At 38.8% G+C, this 24,045-nt stretch overlaps 1 protein-coding gene across 1 annotated transcript; it reads right to left on the bottom strand.

Moving 5' to 3' along the window:
- Nucleotides 1-1,870: 1,870 nt before the first annotated feature.
- CHMP1B (charged multivesicular body protein 1B) lies at nucleotides 1,871-15,336 on the bottom strand. The gene is made up of 8 exons (XM_026066175.1): nucleotides 15,202-15,336; nucleotides 11,651-11,748; nucleotides 10,779-10,925; nucleotides 10,000-10,068; nucleotides 9,494-9,601; nucleotides 8,441-8,484; nucleotides 7,495-7,567; nucleotides 1,871-6,496 (listed from the first exon to the last, which is right to left on the bottom strand). The coding sequence occupies exons 1-8, from the start codon at nucleotides 15,215-15,217 to the stop codon at nucleotides 6,452-6,454; spliced, it is 600 nt and encodes a 199-aa protein (XP_025921960.1). The 5' UTR covers nucleotides 15,218-15,336; the 3' UTR covers nucleotides 1,871-6,451.
- Between the last annotated feature and the right edge of the window lie 8,709 nt (nucleotides 15,337-24,045).

The following is a 24,045-nucleotide window of genomic DNA, read 5'->3' as shown; positions in this document are numbered from 1 at the left end:
CTTTATGAAGAGCTTGGGAATACCTGCATCTACTTAATACTCTAGTCACAGGCTAAATGCTGAACTTGTAAAATCAAATATTAAGTTTGGAAGAGAACCTTGATGTTCTGTATTTGCTGCTTTAAACATACTATACAAAACCCACGTCTGTCCAGTGTAAGTATTAATCTTTGTTGTACAGTACATTTTAAAAAGTATTTGAATGAAAAAAGTGCCATTGTTAAATGTAGTAATTTCCACTGACTAATATACAGTGATAACTCCGCTATCTTTACAAGTATAACAAGCTCTTCTGCAGACATCTCTCTAAATATACATTTCGTATAAAGATAGCAAGTGGTGGTCAAATACTTACAGCAAGGTAACTGGATAAGCAATGACTTTGATATACGGTTGCTGCCAGGAATCCCTTTTTTGTTGTTGCTGTTATTGAATCTCTCTCTTCTTCTGGCATTAATAAATTAAGGCACCTGCTATACAAATCAGTAGAAATCCGGAAAATCATTATCACTTCTGTGCGGAAACAATGTCCATCACAAAAGAACAAATGGGGTATGTAGTCTACATGGGACTTTAAAAAAAAGATTATATTTGTCAGATTACTAGAGGAAAAGTTGATCTTGCTGTTATGGACTTTATCCACTTCCAGGTCATATCAATTAGTTACAGCATTCTCTTGGAGACTGGAACTAATTTACAACACTCCGAATGGAATTGTCTGCTTTTCCTATGAACTTCTAGTCAAATGTTGTGGATTCGTACTGGTAACCGGAACTGAAAAATCACCAGTGTTAGAAATAGCGCTTAATGGTTCTAACATTAACCTATTTTGCAGCAACAGGCAAGAAATTGTGGAAGTCCTGACTAGGATAAAGATCAAGTAAAATATCTGGTATAGATGCTTGGGGATTATGTCCAAGCTTTTTAAACTATTTTTTAAAAAAGAAAGAAGAGTTCTTAAAATATTGGTATATTGAATATTTTAATGGAAGTTTTAAAAAATGTTTTACCATCCTTTACACAGTTTTTTTTTCCTATTTTTTTCTGTCTTTAAGTCTTCTATTTTGATAGAAATTGCTTGGAACGAAACATTCTGAATTAGATACTAGGGAAATCATACCAAGCTGATTATTATTTTGTCAGATATGTGTATTTGTTGGTATGTAGTATTTACTATTTTAGACTTTTCCAGAAAAACTATTTCACTTATGCTTAATAGTTTAGAACATTCTAACCAGTCATGCCAACAGTAAACCATCTTTTTGATTAAAAATGTGATACTTAAATTCTCTTAAGTCACCCCTGTCTAAATACTAGCTTAAAAATGACCTGGCTGTCTTCTATAAGATAGTCTGGTTCTAACCCCTTCTCATGGCAAAAAGAGCAAGTCCAGCACTCTAAGGAGACATTGTAAAGTTTTCCAAAGCACTGGAAAGACCTGGGAACCTACAGCCCATTATTTTCTATCTTGAACTGTGTATCACGGCTGATTCAGCATGACTTTCTTAATAAAAAGTAGTAAAGGTCAAATGAAAGCCTGTAAGACTCACTTACTGCATCTTCTTCCAAGTTAAAAAGGTTCAATTGGCACTTGAAATTAGTTACAGATTGTTCAGATAAGTCTTTTCCTTTATTTGAATGGTAATGAAGAAAGCTGCTTCCGATACAAGTAAGGCCACTGACCCTTCTTGTGATTTCATTGAAAAAATATTGCCTGACAAAAAAGAAAGTACTGAGCACTATACTGCAGTTAGTAAAAACTAAACCTTTGCAACAGCTTGAATGCTAAGACTAAAACCGAACAAATACAATATAATACGTGAACAAAGAGGATCCTTAAACCAAAATAAATATTTCATCAAATCAAATCTCAACATAGGCAACACTTTTAATAAGAAAATGACTTCTCATATTAAAATACATTTTTCAATCACTAAACAGTGTGCATTTCTCTCTGTATGAAATGGAAAAATTATCACAGGACAAAACCAGAATACACGACAGCCAAAGAAACCCAAGACAAGTTGGTTAGAAATACAACAATTAAGGACAAAGTTATTCACTACCTCATTTTCCAACTCCCACATTAACTCCTAAAGACAGCAAGGAAAAGCCCTGAAGTGTATTTAGCAAAAGATAGTTAGATGTTAAGACAAATTACCAGATGACACTCAGCAATGTGCTTCCAGCTGGCATTTTGTGTAACAGAACAGCTCATAGCGCCCAGGATCCAAACTCTGGTGAAGGTAGTTTCCCATTTAGCCTTGATACTCTCCAGAACTGAGGGTCCCAAAGGCAACAAATAGCTCCTTAAACTAGTTAGTGATGACTCTGTAAAAGTCCTCTTTAAGGATTTTAAAGCATAATAATCACTTATACAGGACCTATGCAAAAACAAAGCTTCAAGCTCCCTCTGCTGGTTCCTAAACAATAATGGAAGGGGGAAGTAAAAATGGAAGTTTTTAGCTCCACAGAAGACAAATCAAAACAGACCATCTCCTGCCAGTTTTCCTCTTTCCTTCTCCCCCTTGTTACATACCTCAAGGACAAGGAAAAGCTTCTCAGATAAAGGACATACTGTTGTGTCCACACCAGAGTAAACATTTTTGACTACATTATAAAATTTTAAATACAACTAGACTGTATTTCATGTTGGTATACTTGATCATAATTACTTCCTAAAATATTGGCCCAAATCTTTCTTGATAATACCTGCTTTTCCTTCTCCTTGATTTCTCTCTAAAGATTTAATTTTCTCATTATTTTTTCACAAGAATCTATTCAAGATACTGTGAAGTCTGCCTGTTGGTTCATTTAAGACCCACCAGCAAATAGCCATATAACCTAGGAACACACACGAAATACTTCTGCTGTACAATTTTATTTGTCTTCCAGTTACATTTACAAATTGACTCATAAAAGATAAAGCAGTTTTCAAAATGAACCCTACCTGAGCTAAAAAAGTTTATTCTCTTCTCTATACATGTCATCAGCTTCAGAATTGCTGATTATATTTAACAAAATTTCACTATTTCTTGACTCTGAGGATCTCTACAAAAGGAACATGATTATACCCCAGTTCAGTTGAGAAAGTTAGATTTCTCTCTTCCTTTCCTTCCTTCTCATTTAATCTGAAGTTTTTTTATGGCTTTCAAATTTGGAATTCAAACGACCAAAGACTAACACTACCGTTACACTAGCAGTTGTAAAAGTAATTCCAAGAATGCAGAAACATCTTGCAGCATTTCAAATAGGCTTCACTTCACATGCGTCTGCTCATAAACAAAAATATTGAAATATTATCTGGTATTAACATTACATAGAAGCTCATTCAATCTATTTAACATGAAATTAACTTCTACAAAAATACACAGTCAACTTACAAGAAACACTAGCAATGTAAGAGTGAGGAATGAGATCTGTTCAGAAAACAGAGAGCAAATGTTTCTTGGGAAACTCAAATTAAAAAAAAAAGGATACAAGAGTCAAATTTGTTCTAAGAGTAACTTCAGTTTTAAGCATTTCCAAAAAACTAGAGAAAACTACATGCATTAAAGACATAACTACTAAACCTTTCTGAATGCCAGTTCTCATAAACAAATGTTTCTAAAGAGAGAAGAAATAAGTTTTCCCCAGGAGAGGGCAGAAGATCTGTATACAGAACGGACTAGTACAAAATCCTGGCCCCATTCAAATACACAGCAATTCTCAGAGAGAAATCTGCAGGGCAAAATTTAGTTCTGAACACATTTCTTCCTCAGATCAGCTAAGCCTGCCTACCTCTTTAAATCATAGTTCTGCAGAGGTAAAATTAACTAATTATGATAATCAAGCCTTTATATTTATTTCTTAATCCCTTTAAAAATTGATACTGAAAAAAAATATTCTTCTACCAGTGTTAGCAAGCCTGGGACTTCCAGAAGATCAAAATTATTAAACAAGCTGTATATAGCCAGTAAGATAATGAAGCTTACTTAATATTTTGCCTGTGGCTATCTAATCAGTCGTATCTCCATCTATTTTTAAATGCCTCCAAATCCCCAAGTTTCAAGGCAAAAGGCAACATACTCAGACAAGCAAATTTATGGGCTCTCTATCTACCCCCTCAAACAGTTTCAGAATGGCCGGGGCAGTCCAAAAGCAGCATGATAATATTTAATGTTAAAACAAGCCAGACAAGAACTAGCTGAAGAGCTGTCTAACATTAAACACTGAAACCTCCATAGTTTATGGTATAGGTCTATGAACAAGCAAGTGCAAACTAAATTCTTATGTGGATGTATTGCACATTAGTGACCTTCTAGTCCCTAGTCAGGTATGTAGCCCCTATCATGACACAGGAAGCAACAGAATCCTCAAAAAAAAAAAATAAATAGTAGTAAAAAACTCACTAAGGCAAAGGCACACACACATGCAGCTCGCAAAGCTGTGGGTAACTTGGCTGTGTAGAAAAAAACATTATGTTTTTTGTTACATCGCTCAGAGTAGCTACAAAAAAAAAGGTGTAGTATACGGTATCTTTCCTAAGATATTTTATCAATAATATTAAAAGAATGTACCTAGAGTATACGGTTTATAACATATTCCTCCTCTAAACGGGAGAAATTGGAAGATTCAAAAGTGTTTAAAAGAAAGCTTCACTGAAAATAAGTGTAAACGTGGGGAAAAGACCACGTTTTAAGAAAACAATTTAATTTAGGCTGCAAATGTGAGATATGATTCCAGAATATTTTAGGCTGTTTTTTCTGTCTCTTCTGTTTCTTATTTTTACAGTAACTTTGGATGCTTCATTACATAACATCCTGGTAAAGCTTCAAAGTGATTTGAGTAACACATTCAAAACATAGCTTGAAACTGTTCTGACATGTTTCCTCATCTCTGTACACTTTCACTGAAAAAATCCTGCATGATTAAAAACACTTACTCAAACATTTCCACAACACTAGAAAGACCATGTGATCCTGAACACCAGTGAACTAAGAGCTAATTCCTATTCTAAAGCTTCATACCTTCTTCCCTCAGCCCCAAAACGATAAAACAAAAAATTAAGTCCCAGCAGTCAGGAAAAAAAATTCTTTACCCCACTATATATCACAACACAACACAAGTAGTTCCAGCTTCAAATCTCTACAATCATTTCTTTACCTCACAACTGAAGGAAGAGTTTGAAGCTACTGAAAGAGGTCAGTAGATTCCCTCTCGCTGTGCAGAAAGGCAGAGGGGTTAAAGGAATAACTAAAACAAATTAGCTTCTCCATCACCGCAGTATTGCGAATCATATTATCGTATCTGCGGAGAGCAGTACTATATCTTACAAAACAGGAGCTGTTCCTAACCCAACACTACCAATACCTATCTTGAAACAATCTTGCAGCCTGCCCCTTTGACAGAGCTGGCCTAGTCTACTTACCCACTGCTCACTTCCCTCTCTCCAACACTGTACTCAAGAAAAGATCACGTGTGAGAGGCCGAGGAGGAAAAGCTACTCCAAGGGAGCGTCCCGGTTAGCAGAAACAGAACTGGGACCTTGACTCACCAAGGAGGACTATGAAGACCTGAACTTGAGCAAAAGCACCTTCATATTTTTCATATATGACAGAATGTTAAAATGCAGAATACTATGATAAGGCTTTTCCTTGCATATAAAAAGAGTGCCTAGATGAAAAGGAAAGACAGGGAGTAACACAGAATAGAAAAAAAACCACAGGGGTGAGTGGCATAACTGGCTGCACCCCAAGACACTGAGAAGAAAGCAAACTGGAGAAGCTGGAGCACTCAGCATTAAACCATGAGATAGCATTCAACAGAACTGACAAAGTGTTGAAAAATAGATTTTATTCCTCCTGTACTAAAGTGATGACACCATACAAGTTCCCAGTTATATGAAAACAGCTTTTGGTAACCGAACCATTAATTTCAGAGTTATTACTGTAGCTTTAAAATGCTAAAAAAAAAAAAAACCCTACAGACTGAAGTCCACTTATTTGTTTTAATAAGTGTATTTCCATGAAGTCCACACTGTCCACCTCTGTGTTCAATGAATTTGGCTGGGTAGGGAGTTAGCTATAGCAATCATCTGAACTGAATACAACAGTTCTCCAACCCATAAACAGTCTTCATAATTTAAAAAATTCACTTCATAATTTAAAATATATCAATGACACTCTGCTTTTCTTTCAGCTAGAATGTGCCAACATTACTGCTTGATTTTATGAAAGAGCTTGCAAAAAATATATCAACTTCAAAATGTACAGAAAAAGATATTAGAGAGCTGATATTTTTGAACTACCTGATGTATTTAGAAAGAAGAGCAAGCTAGGAGTGAAGTATCATATATTACAAGTATTTAAACATGTAAGCCATACTGTATACACCTTTCTAGTGTAGTGTAGGGTTAGTTACATAAAGGGTATTTTGAAAGCATGTACAAAGAACCACAGCTTTGATTAACTTAAACTTGATCACGTAGGCGGGCCAGTCTCTGTGACAGCTCATCCTGCAGAAGTGCGAAAGAAAAGGAAAAAAAAAGAGTAATATGAAAATTAATTGTTACAAAGTTCTGCAATGGTGAAGCAATCTCATGTCAAGGTGGTATGAAATAAACTTCTACAAGTCATAACAAGATTTGCTTAAGAGAGGCTATACTGAGTCAGACCAGAGGTCCATCTAGCTATCTTGTCTCCAACAGTGGATACCTAGAAACAAAGTGCAGAACACACCAAGTATAGATAATTTTTAGGTATGATCTTTGCAAATGTAAATCAGAGTTTACAGAACTGCATCCTTATGTGGATGTGAAAAGAACCTCAGTTGCACCCTCAGGTGACCAAGGCTGGTACTGCTAGGAGGATATAGCAGTAGATTTAACTTTTTTTGGAGGATTGGTACAAGGCAAAGCTGAACCTTCAAAGATTCTGGAACACTTGTGGCTTCTCAAACATGGGTCAGCTAACACAATTCTCTAGAGCCTTCTGCACTACAACAAGATGAGAGGAGTAAACTGCTTGCCTTGTATGTCCTCAAATATATTCCCCAGCATGGGAAAAGCAGCTCTGTATTTGTGCAACCTTTACCTCAAAATGTGCCCACGCACAAGAAATTCTAAGATATCCATCTAGAGCAAATATAAAATCCTTTGCACTATTTCTTTAAGATCTTTTACACATTAAAGGGAGAAGAAAAAGGCCTAGCGTATCTTCTGGGAGATGGCTGGATTCATTAGTTTCAGAGTAGGTAGGACAGACGATTAGTCTGAACTCCGTGAAACACCATGCAAAACTACACCTGAAATTTCTAAATTTACTGTATTTACTAAACAGGCAAACATATTGTTAAAATTATTTTGCTTTTAAAGACTGTTTCACCCACACTATTTACTATGGACAGATAATAATCTGATCAGAATTTCGTAAGCTTGCTTTGATTGAGTAAAGCATTAATTCTCATACCCCACTTCTCTAGAACACATTAATTTCTACTGAATCTAATATCTACCTGTTCTGCCGAGGCAACACTTGTACCAACAGAACCTGTCTGTCCTTGAGGTAGTTCCATGTTCAGATCAAGACTACAGTTAATAAAAGAGAGCAAAAACAAAAAAAACACAAGTCAGGCATACAAGGCTAAAGGAAGAAGTACCTTAATTGACAAACGGTGCAATATCTGAGATAGCATGAGGTCACTTGTGTCCCATGAACACATGAATATATTTAGGCAATTTGAAAAGGAAACTTGATTTATCACCAAAAAGACAAATCTTCTACTATAACTAGCAATAAATAAATAAATTCTACTTAATCAGGGCTGAGCAAGATTTTGTTTAACAAAGGTATATTAGAAACAGCATATATATGAGTGACAAAAGGATACGAAACCTACACAAGTTCTACTGCAGAACTTGTCAAAGGTTCTCATCCTCAAGCCAGAGTGACACAACTCATGTGTCACCAACATAGCAATTAAAGTTCTCTGAAATATTTCAGCATAACTCCAAAGGTTTAAATAAATCATGAGGATCCATTTTTGCAATGTGTAATTGGTGAGAGCAGAACTACAGAAAGTTTTAATGGGGATTTTGGGGGCGGGGGGAGGGGGAAGAGGAAAAGAATGGAGAAACGTTGCAAGGATTGCTAATGCTAAAGCCAATCCAAGTAAATAATAAAATGCAATCCTGACATGACAAGTGAGCTAATGTTATATTAGGCTTTTGCACAACCTCCTCTGCACACTGACATTCACAGTAGCTTTGAATGGAAACAAAATGAAATAATGGCAACAAAACCATTACAAGAATTATGTCCAAAGGCGAAAGGAGAATAATGATTCTTATGTGCTCCAAGAGACTGATACATTTACAATGTTATCCCAGCTCAGAGTTAACCTTGAAGTGTTGTTGGAACTCACATTTATTCAAGTAATATTCATCAAGCATACTACTTACCCTGCTTCATCTGCCATTTCTTGTAGAAGCATATCCACTTGGTTCTAAAGTAGAGAAACAAAAACTTGATCAGTTTGATATTGTAGCTTGTGACAAGTTCTTCCATTAAATCTTGAGACAATGGAAATTATTTTTAACAAAACTGATTTAAAGGGAAACATCTTTGACTGAACAACTCTGTACTTAAGCACCAGAGGGCACTATATGAACTCAAAAGACAAGAAGCACAGCTCAGCCTGTCAAATTCCCATCACTTGAACTTTAGCTTCTGATCCACAATGCTTCTTATAGAACGAAGCTTACATGTAGAAAAATTAATATATGTACTTGAATATGATAAGTGTTATCAACTGCTAATTATTAACCACTAAACCACTGTTTTGCATAACATGGAAAAGAAAACCCTTCACCTCCAATAGATTTGGTTTATTGGATGTGGATTTAGGTTTACGTATTTATTTACAAATCACAGTTTCCAGTAAATTTCTCTCTCTGACAAAACTCCTGTTGAAATAACATTTTTCTAAAGGGGAGAGGTAATAAGCAATGCTTAACTATGTTAAGCATTGCTTAAGAATGTGTTTTAGTAAACACTCATCTGACCTGAAAACAAGTAATTAATCTTTTTATGGCACTTATTACTGCTAAACTTGGTGGTGACTAATGTTGTTTTGTTAATATCAGGGAGTTAGAACTGTTGATTATTTCACAGTACATTTTGCTTTGATAACTGATTCTGCAGTGTCTGGCTCAGAAGCTCATTAAGAACTCACCAAAATGCTGCCTATTCAATAGGAGGGCTAATAGTCTCAATATATAATACAAAATGAAGCCTGCAGTAAGAGTGAAATTGAATACAATACGTATATGAGATCCTCTGTATTTGTGAATATAACTTGAACTAGTGCCTAAATCAAAGAAGCATAAAGCCAAAGTGAAAACACTCCATTTTTCAAAGTAGGCAGAAACAAAAGAGAAGCAGGCAATATTCCCATATAGTTTAGTCATATCCAATTTTTTTAAGCTTGCTTAATTTTAATTTATTATTCTTACTTGTGGCGTTGTTAGTGTAGTAGTGCTGCTCATTGTGTCTTCCATCTGTTGCGTCTGAACATCTAGTGTTTCAAACTGATGCTCAAATTTATCCATTAGTGCAGATATCTACAAACAATAAGAATCCAGTCAATGATCTGCAGGTAACAGAAGAGCTATATATCTCAACAGGTAAAACTAGAATCACAGAATAATTAAGACTGCACACAATTTCTAGAGTTTATCTGGTGCAACATCCACCCATCCCCCAAGCAGGGCCAAATTTGAAGTTGATTTAACTGAAGTTAGAGCAGGTCGCTCAGGGCCTGGTCCAGTCAAGTTCTGAGCATCTCCAAGGATGGAGACTCCACAACCACCCTGAGCAACCTGTTCCAGCGTCCAGTATCCTCACTGCTAAAACTTTTGTCCTTATTACTTCCTTGGAACATCCCTTTTGTACAAAACTTGCATCCACTGCCCTTTGTGCTTTCAATGTGCACCTCCAAGAAGAGCAAGTTTCTACTTACCTTTTCCAAGTTCATGCTCTTCAGTGTGGCATCCATAGATTTAACTACCCCTGCCATTGACTTTGTTACCTGAAATGAGATAAAGTAAAGGAAAACTATTACAAAAAAAAAAAAAGCAGCTTCTTAATAACCTCTTTTCTCTACCTGAGAGATTCTACAATATCGATTAGTAGGGCAAGTATTATGGCTATGTAGATTCTTCACCTTTTTTATGCCTCCTACCACTTCAGAAGTTTATAGATTAACTCATTCACTTGAAATAAGTGTTCTGAGCTGAAACCCACTAAAGAAAGTGAGATCTATATGGCATGTTAKAGGGTCTCAAATTGTCAAATGTCAAGAGATATATTTGGTATACTCATTATGGGGTAGAATAAACTCTGTCTGAACAGCAGTGCAGTAGTGTACCACCTTAACAGATTACACGAGCTAAAAAAGTTTCTGGATCAGGAAGCCCTATGTCATGACTTAATGTATTTGGAAAGTGAAAGGGAGCAGTACCTTTCACAATAATTTAACAGCCTAACTAGAGAAGACCCTGTATCTTTAGGAGCATGAGCAGTAAGAGCCAAAGGTTACAAGCTACAAGACACAGTGGAGAGCAATTAATTTCTAAATAGCAACTGTCAGTTAATTCCATTTCCTGATTTATTATTGACTGCACCTGAAAACAAAACTCAAACTTTTCAGCTCATTATAGATAGAATTAAGACACTTACAAGATTGGAGATCCTGTCCCTGCAACAAATTCATACCGAGAACTGCGAAAACAGCCTTACCTTGCCCATTGTCACTGCAGTCTGAACTCTTGCTGCTACAGCATCTACCCTGGCACTCATGCGCAAGAAATTGATTGCTTGATTCTTCTGTCGGATAGCATTTTCTGCATGTATCCGTGCAACTTCCATATTACCCTTCTGGATTGCCTTTTAAAAGCAAACAAACACATTTTAACTTTCCCTGACCTTTGCAAACAGGATTTCTGGATAGCCTATTTCATTTCTTAAATAAGCATTAATCCATCACAATATCTTTTTATGAAAAGAGGAAAAAAAAAATCTTTTACCTTTTTTCCCCAACAGTTCTCAAACCTTTAAGATGTGAACGCCTAATCTCTTTCCAAGGAAAGAGATGTCTAGCATGCACTTCAAGTAGAAGGTTTTTATAGAAGGTAAACATAAATTTACCCTTCCCTAAAAATGTTTTCAGTATCAATCACCAAATACAGATACTGTTGGCATGACTATATTTCATGGACAAAAAAAAAAAATCGTTAACTAAGTTCAGGCTCTTTCTTTACTACGTCAAGGACTCAAAAACTATTTTAAAGTTTTTCTTCATAAACACTTTTAAAACAAGATGATAAACAGTAAGGCAAAATATTTTAACTTTGGGAATAATGTAGTCGCTCTCAAAATACATTCAAGACAATTTCTAAGGAAATAAATGCCACAAACTCTTAAATAAAGAGTGTATTCTTACACTTAATACGTATGTTAAGTTTTATAGTCATGTAACTTAAATCACAAGCATCTATCATAATAGTATTAGCATGAATAGCAGCAAAATGATAAAAAAAATACCAGAAAATTTTCTGCCGTAACACGTAAACAACAGATCTAAAAAGCACGCTTTCAGATTCACTGCTTACCTTCTTAATTTTAGCCTTTTCGGCCTTTTCTTCTTTGTCACATTTTTTTGAGTTTCTGCTAAGTTCTTTTGCAGCAAACTTCAAGTTAAACAGGTGCTCTACAGCACAAGTTAAGGGTCCAAGAATAGGATCAATATTTACGTACAGTATTCTGCTCTCGTTTGGTGCACCACCAAACCTAACGTATATTGCATTTCCTTTTTAATCATATTAAAACTTGTAGAATGTGATTTAAATAAACCTTTGAAATTCACACAATAGGGAGATCTACCAAGCTGTTTTGCAATTATAATGCCACATACCATTGTCATCTGGGTTCTAAAATGTAAGGCCACAGAAATAAGTTCAGATCCCAAACTAGCTTTGTTTGAAAGCAAACCCAATTTCGGCTGATAAAACAAAACAAACATCCCCCAGAGAAACTGAAAGTCTTATTCTGCCAGTTACTTTCACAGACAGAGTGTCCTTAGCTCTCAGTGAACTGGAACACCAAAGCATATGAAAGTTCATATGCTCATTACTGATTTGCCTGGAGGGGAAAAAAAAAAAAAAAAAAAAACCAACTAGAAAAACCCCACACATCTCCCCCAAACAAGAGAGAAGTTTACAGTGCAGTAGCAAACAGGCTTGGCTGGCCACGCACAGGTACAAACCTGCAGGCAGGACTGTCCTGTCAAGCAACAGCATGATCTCAAATTTATATTGCTCATGAAGCTCCCTTACAGAGCAGCCTCCCACTCTTGGGTCACTCAAGCAATTCGGGAGTTCCTTGACAGTTCTCTCATCTGACTTTTGGGGAAAGAACACTTGAAGTCAGCAAGGGAAACTTTTTCTTTTTTTTTTTTTTTAGTGTTTTTTTTTTCCAAGTCCTGCTAAAGCTGAAAGATCTAAGATGACAGTAGAACAGGACTTCATCGTAATTTAGAATGATTTGCATTTCAAGTTAGTGATGGAGAACAAGCAGGTGTTGCAAAAAACAAAACAAAACAAAACCAAAAGCCAGCATATATTTAAAAGCCTGCTAATGAAAGTTCCCAAATAACATCAGTTTTTCCCAAACAAGAATGAAGACAAAGCTTTGTACACTTCTTTCATGTCACCTTTTTATATCCCAAAAAGAAGAATGCAGCAAGATGCTTAACAGTTAAGCGAAAGCACATAAAGCTAAACATTATCACAGAATCACAGAATCGCTGAGGTTGGAAGGGACCTCTGGAGATCATCTAGTCCAACCCCCCTGCTCAAGCAGGGTCACCTAGAGCACATTGCACAGGATTGCATCCAGGTGCGTTTTGAATATCTCCAGAGAAGGAGACTCCACCACCTCTCGGGGCAACCTGTTCCAGGACTCTGTCACCCTCACAGTGAAAAAGTTTTTCCTCATGTTAAGATGGAAGTGTCTGTGTTTCAGTTTGTGCCCATTGCCTCGCGTCCTGTCGCTCGGCGCCACTGAAAAGAGTCTGGTCCCATCCTCTCGACACCCTCCCTTCAGACACTTGTACACGTTGATAAGATCTCCTCTCAGCCTCCTCTTCTCCAAGCTAAACAGGCCAAGCTCTCTCAGCCTTTCCTCATAAGGAGATGCTCCAGTCCCCTAATCATCTTTGTGGCCCTTCGCTGGACTTGCTCCAGTAGTGCCACATCCCTCTTGTACTGGGGAGCCCAGAACTGGATGCAGTACTCCAGATGTGGCCTCACCAGGGCTGAGTAGAGGGGGAGAATAACCTCCCTTGACCTGCTGGCAACACTCTTCCTGATGCACCCCAGCATACCATTGGCCTTCTTGGCCACAAGGGCACATTGCTGCCTCATGCTTAACTTGGTGTCCACCAGCACTCCCAGGTCCTTCTCCGCAGAGCTGCTTTCCAGCAGGTCAACCCCCAACCTGTACTGGTGACTGGGGTTATTCCTCCCCAGGTGCAGGACCCTGCACTTCCCTTTGTTGAACTTCATGAGGTACTTCAAGTTTTTTTCATTTTTTAAAGTATATAATTCATTTCAGAACTTCTTTTTTTCTGAAGTCCAAGCATGCATCTTGAAGCTCTGACAGCAACTTGAAGACATCACAGCGTTTGCAGACACATCTGTTTTCCTATCCTATAAAGGTTACAAACAGGTAACTAAAAAGTAACAACTATGCCTGTACATTATGATATCCTTTTAAGGTACCTACCAGTAATACTAAAATTGCTGCTTACATTTATGTTTCTTTGCTTTAAAACCTAGGTCACTGTCCCTTTCAACACTACTAAGTGTATTACATTGACCTGTTCACAGTCACACATTAGGTAAATTACCAAACAGGAAATCCGATACTTTTAGGTTATTCATTCAAGTATACTTCAGCTCAGTGACCAGAATAACTAGGTAAAATATGACATCACTTATTTGCAGCGATTGCTGTGAGAAACAGCTTTTCAGAGTTTATTTTGAAATAACTTCCTCAATTACTCATTTGGGACATTCACCTTTGACATTAGAATAGCTCACTCTGCTACCTCACTCATCTTTCATCCCATGACAGGCACATACTTGCTCCTCCCTGCAAGCCTCCTCCTCCTCCATGTGCAGTAACTCAAGTGAAACTAGATTTCGTCAATGAACTGTGACTCACACAATCACCTGCTCCAACACTTCCATCCAGTTAGTCCCTATCATAAGGGATGGTGCTCACCACTAGCAGCACATTTCAACTACATGGAGCCAACCTCATTACCTATAACCTTTTAAAACTTTTTTTTTTTTTWAAACCTGTGAGTTAAGATCTTTCTATAGAGCAAGGAAGGCCACAAGGGTTTTCCCCACCTCACTTCCTCTCAATATCAGAAAACACCAAGCAGTTTATTCAGCTGACAGCAGTCACTGTTTGGGAGAAAGCCCAATTGCCATTAGGTCAGCGATGCTGACTCTATTCCAGTCTCAACACAGCACCTTTCCTGATGCATGGGACTCCAGATGTTCCTGGTTTTTAGGGTAACCTGCACTGCTGGCAAATGTGTGTTTTCTGCACCAGTGACGGAGCTGCCCCTCTTTACACTACGGGGTTTTAAGTTCACCTTTCCTCTGCTCACACCCGCAGCTAGGATTAACTGCTTCGCATGAAACAAGTAAGACCTGGTCTTGTCATCAAAACAGATATACACCTTCCTGGTCCCTTTTTCATCAATACACAGAGAGTGAAACCCAAACGTAGAAAACATTGTTCTTTTAGCTCCACACCAGCAGCTCAAAGTTTCCTCCTTCGGAAAAAGGCTTTTGCAAGCTCCTATCACCCACGGGGGAGCCTCCAGCCCCACCGACAGCCGGGCGCCGCGGGGAGGGGCAGGATGCTCCTCCGCCGCCTCCCCCCGCRGAGCTGCCCCGGCCCGGCGGCTCCCCCCCGGCCGAGAGCTGCCGTCCGCCCCCCGCACTTCAGCCCCCGCCGGGGCCACCGGGACCAGGCCGCGTACGGCGAGGCCCGGCCCCAGGGGCCGCGCCGGCTGCCGGGCCAGGCCTTGCCGCCCCGCGCCGGGAACGGGCAGCCCCCCGCCCGCCCCCGGCCTCAAGGATACTCTCCATGTTGGACATGGCGGCTCCGGGGCGGCTCCGGCCCGGCCGAGGGGAGCGGAGGGGACGAGACGCTGCGGCCCGGCGCTACCCGCCGGCTCCGCTCTAGTCGCGGCGCCGCCGACTTCCTGCTTCCTGCTTCCGCGCCCCGCCCCGCGCCGCCGCGCGCGCAGCCGCCCCGCCCCCTGCAGCGCGTCTGCGCCCCGCCCCCTCCCCCCCCCCAGTCACGGGGTGGGCGCGCGGGCGCAGCAGGGGCCGCCGTGGCCGTGGCGGTGCGCAGCCGTTGGCGTCTCCTCGTTCCGGCTACCTCGTCACTGCAGGGCGCCCATTCCCTCAGCGCCTCTCCCAGAACCCAACGGGCCGTGTCCTCTGCCTGGCCCCTCACACCATCTTGTCTCACACCTGCCCCCTGAGACCGTCTGGTCCCACATTTCTCCCTTGGCACGTTTGCCCCTTCATACCATCTGGTTTCTCACACCTTCATGCCGTCTTGCCATGCACCTGCCCCTTCACAGTATCCCATTTCTCATATATGCCCCTTCACGCCATCTTGTCATGCATTTGCCCTTTTGTGCCCTCTTGTCTCACACCTGCCMCCTCATGCCGTCTGGTCACACATTTCTCTTTTGGCACCATCTCGTCTTGCGTTTGGCCTTTCCTGCCACCTTGTCACGCACCTGCCCCTTCACACTATCTTATTTCTCATACCTGCCCCTTCGTGGCACCTTGTCACACATTTGCCCCTTTACGCTGCATTGTCACAAATTCGCCCCTTTGTGCCATCTTGTCTCACACCTGCCCCCTCACACCATTTGGTCACACATTTCCCCCTTGGCACCATCTTGTCTCACGTTTGCCTCTTAGCGTGATCTTGTCTCACACCTGCCCTTTGGCTCCATGTTGTCACGCACCTGCCCCACAGCATCATCTTGTCACATATTTGCCCCTTTGTGCCATCCTGTCACATACCTGCCCCTTCACACTRTCTTATTTCTCATATCTGCCCCTTCACGCCATTCTGTCACACACTTGCCCCCTTTACACCATCTTGTCACACGCCTGACCCTTCACGCCATCTTGTCACATGTTTCCCCCTTCACGCCATCTTGTTGCACATTCGCCCCTTCGCGCCGTCTTGTCTCCCACCTGCCCGTCCAGTCTCACAGCCGCCCCTCAGCCTCATCGGGTTTCTCACAGAGCTCTTCGTCTCTCACCCTCCTTTCAGCTCTTTCGCCTACATAATTCGTGCGGGGAAGGGACGGCCTCAGCCTTGCCTCTGCCTCATGCCAACTGGTGGGTGCGCGATGCCGACCGGCCGGCGGGGCAGGGCAAGGCGCTGCCGCCTCCGAGGGCTCCCAATACCTGGAGCAACTTTACTCATAAATGAGTCACTACCATCCTTCACAGAGTGGGACATCAGCAATCATGCAGAAGGCAAAAATGCAGAAAAATGCCACATAGCAGAGTACTGACTGTTTTCTAGAGAAGACCCTGGTCCAAAAGGTCCTGGGATCAAGAAATTTGTTAAATAATTTTAAGCAATTTACATGTACATTTGCATGGTAATTAATATCATAAGAACACAAAAATGAGCATACCAAGCCAAACGGCACCTCTGACGGGCCAATAGCAGGTGTCTAGAGAACAGTATAAGAAGAAGGCAAGCACAAAATGGTATTTTCCAGCGTACCCTCCCAGCCTCCAGCAATCTGTGATACGGGTACTTCCTGAGCCAGAGGTTTCTGATCAGGCTTGAGTTTAATGGCTTGATGGATTTTACTTCTAGGACTTTGAGTTCATGAAAAATTTTAGCATCTTAAATGCCCTTTGTAAAATAGTTTCACTGCATGAAGTGTTGGTTTCCAACTTGCTTTTGGCTAACTTCATGAGGGCATCCCAACTCGTCAGCAGACGAGAGAGTGAAGAGCCCTTCCCTGTTCACCTTCTCTGTGACATTCATGGTTTTGTCTACAAAAAACACGGTTTTGTCTCCTATCTTAGACCCCCCTTAGTAATTTCTTCTTCAGTCTTGCTTCATTTCAAGCATTTTCCCTGCTTCGTTTCTTGCCCAGAAATGGTTTCATATAAAATCATGTTTTTGTTGTTGTTGATAATGTTTTCTTTTTGTTTTCTCTTCCTTCATAAAGGTTTGTAATAGTCTGTTCAGTCTTATCATAACCCAACACCTTGTCCTTGAATAGTAACAGTAAACTCAGAACCTTCATTTTATTTGTAAAATTAGATTTTTTTCTCCATGTGTATCACTTACATTTATCTGCACTGAATTTCACCTGCAATTTCATTGTCCAGTCACTCAGTATCTGCAGTTCTTCACAGTCAGCTCTCATCTTTCTATCAAGAACTTATTAGCCCAAGCAAAGTTGCCACCTTACTGTTCAACCCCAGTTTAAATAACATCCTCAGTAAATATGGCCCAGCACAAAATAAAATACGATCTCCGTTCTAAGGAGATGCATTTTAAAACCCAGTCCTGCAGACGCTTACATGCAGGATTAATACTGGGCACTCTGCTGGTGCTAATGAAACAAATCATTGTATATAAAGTTAAGCATGAAATAGTAATAACTGAAGAATGAGGATTTTACTAGTGAGACTCTAACCTCAGAATTTCAAACTATCAGAAAAATATTTGTTAAAAAATCAGGATTATATTTATTTGTTTTGGAAAAAAGAAAAAGTCAGTTAGCTAAGCCTTCCTTTTTTCCCCTGAAAAAATATTTAGCTTAATAATTAGTTTAAAGATAAACATGTGCTTAATTGCTTTACAGTATTATGGCTTATATTATTAATGAACTTTTTGCTAAAGTTAGAATATTATACAATATGTTATGTATATCTGCACCTATGCATGCACACACATATGAAACCATTATATATATAGGACAAGGATGACACAGACTAAAGCTTTTTATTGGTTTTGCCTATAATTTATTTATAGTTTAATAAAAATTTTCTGTTCTATTTTTAAGWTTATCCTCTCTTGGGATATGTTTCATTTGGAAAAAAAGGAAATACAATATAAATATATTGTAATACTTTTTTAGTGGTAATAAATTTTAAACTTGACAAGAAAATACCGTCAAATTCTGATATACTGGGGAAAATATTGAAAACTTTCTATCACATCACATGCTTCTGCTGCTGTTCTTTTTTTTCTTCCTATAACTAAAGAAACTAGTGGAATTACTTTTCCAAGGAAGCAGAATATTATTACATGTAGGTAATTAAATGAACTATAAATCCCACACAATTTTTCTATAAACTTTACTGGCCCTAAACTGAATTCCCTGGAGTCTGTCCTACCTGCAGCTGTAGGCTATTCTGGGATATTGTAATCTCTTTTCTTCCTTTTGAAACTGTAGAGAATAGAAGTAGATTAAGTTACAGATTTTTAATACATTGAGGAAAAAAAGAAATAACCTGGAAAAAGATACTGATTTAACACCCACTGGATTTACTAGAAGAACTTCCACTGACTTGTAGTTAGTGTGACACATACAAAGGTTAATATTCTGGAGAAGAGAGGTCATAATCTTCTTCATAACACAGAGGATGACCTATATAAAACCATTAGTATAGGTAGGGATTTGATACCAAACTGTATTTTTATCCTGTTTATCAAAAAATTCTAAAATTTTGCCCTTTATTGCATGTATACCAGTATGCCTAAGTAAAGATACCCCACTCAGCGTGCAAGGTCTCGCTTCGGGTCACTTGGAACACAAAGAGCAACTGAGAGTTGTGCTCAGCGTCGAAGTGCTGTAGATGTCATTTTCCAAGCTCGTGACAGTCTGCTTTAATAAGTGATAATTCCTCCAGCAGGCTAAATTATTTTCTTGAGTCACCTTGCTGAGTCACTCCGATATCTTGAGATGCAAGTTTCTCCTGAAGTTATATCTTTCAGTCAGAAGCTGTTAAAGTACTATAGTGTCTAATTTTTACAAGACTGAGAGTCTGAACCAATAATTTTGAAAGAACTAAGGAGGACTTTCACTAATTGCAATATATATTAATTAACAACAGCATAATTTTATACACAGACCTAAGACAAAGACCCATCCTCTAAACCCAACCTCTCCAAAAAAGAAACAAAACGAARTGACAGCAACCTTCACCGTATCTAATAAACTATTCAACGCCTGGAAAGAGTGAAAAAATGAGATTTTATGCCTTTGAATTTACTGCTAGACAGAACATAGTTACAGGAACAGAACTTTGAAAAAAGCAGTGCAGAAAGTTCACAAGCTTATCATTAGCTGAAGGGTTTTTTCACCTTGAAATCATTTTAAGAGAATGTATTTCTGAATGCCTTCAGCTTTTAATTAAATAGTTATTTGTAGTAGGATGAAATGAACTTAGTATTTGTAATACAAAACTGTACATCCTAGTTAGATGTAAAATAGAGATGATGTATTTTAAGATGTAAATGTCATAATTTTTGTTTTATTTTTATTTCCTTTTTAACATTTATTTCTGTAGATAAATGGGGCAAGAACTTCACCTGCTGAAGTTCCAAACAGCGTATTCAGGCATTTACAGGAACTGGCAGTTTCACTCTAATCTTTTAGAACACTAAAAGACCTCTCGAGTCATCAATTTATTATTAACAATCAGCTAACCATAAAGCAAATCTCCCTTGTCTGTCAGTATCCCAGAAGAATATTGGGGTAATCCTCTCAGTATCATTCCCAGAAGCATAGTTGCCATCTCTAGTGGTTGACTCTCATCTAGTTGGGCTGTGGTGGATGGGAGAAATCAGCCATCTGGTGAGTGAACTTCATACAGGCTTGACATCCCACATCTGAGAAGTGTCATAAGCTTAGTTTCTGATAACGCTTGACTGTTAATTCAAAACTCATAGCTACTCAGTCCAAATCCTAAAAGCTTTGTAATTCGTGCTGAATATATTCTGCTCCCTAAGTTCAAACCGTAACTTTTTATTGATCACACTTGCGTGCTACAGGGTAAATGAAGCAATGGTTCTAAAATTTAAATGCACTGTATTTTAAAGGCGTATCACTTGCACTTAGACTTAGGCCAATATATTTTTCTCTTCGAAACCTAATGTTCTGTGGAAAGTTTTAGATTTCATTCATCATTTACCTAATTTAGATGAAATAAACTATCAGACTAGGGCTTTTCTGCTTTAACAAATCTTTCTAGCTGGCCATGAACATAACTAGATTAATGCTGCTAAAACCCAAAGAACATTCTTGCTGGTCTGTTGGCTGACTCACTTCAAGAGCGTTAGTTTTCAGACTAGGGGAGTGACTGCATTTTTCAGATGGAGGACTTTTCTCTGTATAAAATTCTTTGACTCTGTACAAATATTGTGTCCTTTTTAACGATAAAACATCTGTTTGTTACAGAAATAGATATTAAGGCTATCATTTTCTTTCTGAATACATCGTGGACAAGAAGCAAGGTTCCAAACTGAGTATAGTCTTGTAATGTGTTGGGGTTTGTAATTGGAAGCTGTTAGAGGCAGTGAAAATTGGACAATGATAATTTGGAAGAAGAGGTTCATCTTCACTGCTTGTTTTCCATAAGAAGAGGATTTCTTTAGATAGCAAAATTTTTAGGAAAAAATACTGATTCATTTCTCTGTAGCTAGCTAAGCTTTCAAACATGAAGTCATGTTTTTTCTTCAGGAGAATGAGCTTATCTCTCAGTCATAAACATGCCTATATGTAGTCTTCAGAAATATGGTGTTCAGAAAAGGTTTTGGAACATGAAATGAATCCTGCTTTATGATAATTCGAATCCATATTTATTTATTAGGATCAATCTGTATGTCTTTTAAATTCTCAGTACAGTAAATAGGATTTCTCAGATGTGCCTATGAGTATTATTTAACTCTTTTTATGGGAAGACAGCAGGAATAAGGCGTTTCGTTCATTTTGATACTTCTGAAAATGCCATACAAAATCCTCTGTTGATAAACGGAAAACTGTCATTCCCAAAGCTGGGGCTGGTCAACAAAGATTGAGATGGGGTCAAGGAGTCCAGAGGACTTACCTGCGCTCTCTCTTTTGTGGAGGTGGGAGCTTCTGGATTGGCAACCTAGGAGAGATGACCGGTTCGGTTGGTCACAGGAACAGCAGCAGTAGGAGAGGAAGCTTGCTCGCTACACTTTTAATAGTGTGTTTTTGCTGAAGCATTTTAAGCAAAACCCTGCCAAGTAAAGTAATGTATCTAAACTGTGAGAGCTTCCTCTTTTACCACCACTAAGCTAAATTCACACATGAATGGCTTGTAGATATGGTAATAGCATGGGAGCACTTAAAACAAAGGAATTGTAATGAGTGTGGCAGAAGACACTTTTCACCAAAGTTAGTAATTATTCTAGCTTGTGTCTCAAGAGTCTGAATTTGTAGTGATAAAGATGGCTGAATCCTAACTACAAAAGCTTTGAAATATTGACGTGTGACAGACATGCAGTGACTAACAACTGCAGTTTTATGGTTTAGTAGGTAAGGGACATGTAAAGTACATTTTCAGGAGAAAGATCTTGCTCCTAAGAGATGGGAAGAGACAATGACAATGTATGATTTTCCAGAGCTGACGCACGTTGGTAGATAATTCTCAATATCACTAGTCTCAATATCAAGAGTTCAGTTACTATAATGAGAGAAGTATTATTGTCTCTGGTTTAAAAACCAAATTTGTGGAGAGATGTAATGGTGATTTAACATATTTAATAGAGAACTGACTGCGAACAGACTACTCTTGTATGAACAGTCCTACTGAAATCAACCTCCTAGAAGCTTGTGCAGTGATTCTCATGAGTAATAGTTAAATGATTAAGGTTTTCCAGGGTCAGAACCAGACACTAGATCATTGAATAGCCACATTTTTTTCATAATATTACTGGAACTCATTAATTAGGACATGATATGGAGGTGGCAGCAACATTAGATAGGAACTATTAGAGTGATTATCTGCTTTGAAAAAATGATTCATTACAGTGATGTCAAAGAGAAGTAGGACTGAGCTAATTATCCCAAACAATGTTAAAGAGCAAAGAAGAAAAAACTACTCAGAAATAGCAGCATGTAATGTTTACCTAAATCGAACCTGAGAAAGTATAAATCAGATTCACACAGCTGACAGAGGAGGGAGTCAACTAGGATACAACCTATTCAGCACTGCTCAGGACGTAAGGCAACTGAGTCAAATTCCACCTTCGATCCCTCTTCCCTTGTGACCACTGAAGAAATATCCTATGGGTGATGGTCCCCCACGTCCTTTCCCATTCTCTTGAGAACACAAGCCTCCTGCAAAGCAATGCGTGCCAACCACTTAACTTCCTTTTCTCGTGTTGTTCACATCAGCAGAGATACCTAACTTGGATACTTAAATCTCTGGTGTCCTTCCTCTAACATCCTGCATGGCCATTAGAAGGAAAAACAAAGGCAGCAGGGAGAAGAGTTGTGGAGAAATCAGTCTGTTTGCCTCTGACTTGACTGCTAGCTGCATTTTCAAGCTCTCCATCAATAGTTCCCTTAATAAAGAGCCAGAGCAAGTTTAGAAAGATGGAATCAAGCTATGAATTCCTTGCAGAACAAAAAACGTTAGTACCATGACATCGCTAGTAGAGAAGATGTTCTTTAAAAGCTGGATCTTAAAGTGAAATTTAACATCATAAAGTTCAGAGGGTTGGTCAGTTGAATGGTCTAAAATTAAACTTAATGGGACATAACACTTATGAAAATTCCTACATTATTGCTTTCTAATTTTACATTAGCAAATGTTTAGAGAAATTAGTCTAGTGTTTTTGTTGGTTCACCCTATAATTTATTATGTTTTTTTGAAACATCCCTTTAAATGGCTGGAGGATTGTAAGTAAGTGAAATGCTGCCAGTGAATTTCAGTCATTTCCATGACAGCATTGTGGTTGTGGTTGTGTCACAAAAAAGGGATTTTATTGCTTTGCAACTAGTTGATAGGGTAATTTCAATATACGGCATGTAAAGTATTTGGTTTTCTGTTGACCCAGTGGGTGATGGATTTCACCCTAAGCACCAAGTTGTTTAAAAATAGTTATGCTGGACTACAGCATTTAACTGCAAAAGTAAATACTCAGGTGGTCTCCACCCTCTCATCCACCTGTTATTTTCGTGCTTATCCACAGATGGCACGGCTTATTCTCCACATAGCCCTGTCGCTTTTAAGAAGATTAAACTGTAGAGAAGATTTTAAGGATTATTGGCCTGTTTATGATCAAATCCTATTACTCTTACAGTGATTAAGAGGAAAGCAGCATTACTAGGGAAAGAAAGTTCTTTTTGCATTGACACACACCACTGAATTTTCATGGCTAAATAAAACATACACACTTTTGAAAATACACATTACGCAGCACTTATCTGCAGCAACCTGAATTAAATTTCTTGTCTACTGTGGCTGCAAATGTCGGCACTCACAGGATGTCAGTAAAGAATGCAAAGACACTTACAAATGTTATATATATGTGGTCATTTTCCTTGTAATAACATACTGCAAGTACATTAAAATATATAAAATTGCATATTCTCTGCATGCTTTCATTTGAAATTTACTATTTCACGGAGGAGGGAATAAATCTGGCAGGCSAAATCATATTGATTGAGATTTCTTAAAATGCTGGTCTTACAGCTCAAGGGAACCTGCAGACAAATGCACGGTCCAGTATCCTTATGAAGAGAGCGGGTAGTTCTAATCTCAGTTCCACCTGGACRTCCCTGCAGGAGTTACACAATTACCCATGGAGGAGATAGAGTTTGAACCTTGTCCGTTCTACTCTTTAAAGGTCAAAGTGCCGGGTTTAAGGTAACAGAAGCACAACG

This window comes from Apteryx rowi, unplaced genomic scaffold (genome assembly GCF_003343035.1).
Source record: "Apteryx rowi isolate R43461 unplaced genomic scaffold, aptRow1 scaffold_24, whole genome shotgun sequence".
In the NCBI taxonomy this organism is placed as follows: Eukaryota; Metazoa; Chordata; class Aves; order Apterygiformes; family Apterygidae; genus Apteryx; species Apteryx rowi.
Note: the sequence above shows the minus strand (reverse complement) of the source record. Positions and strands in the feature narration are given on the sequence as shown.

What these genes read in the sequence shown, in the direction of transcription:
- CHMP1B (XM_026066175.1), bottom strand. An exon ending in GAAATGGCAGATGAAGCAGG is followed by an intron (nt 7,568 to 8,440) that starts GTAAGTAGTATG and finishes TATTAACTGTAG; the next exon opens with TCTTGATCTGAACATGGAAC. An exon ending in GTGTTGCCTCGGCAGAACAG is followed by an intron (nt 6,497 to 7,494) that starts GTAGATATTAGA and finishes GCACTTCTGCAG; the next exon opens with GATGAGCTGTCACAGAGACT.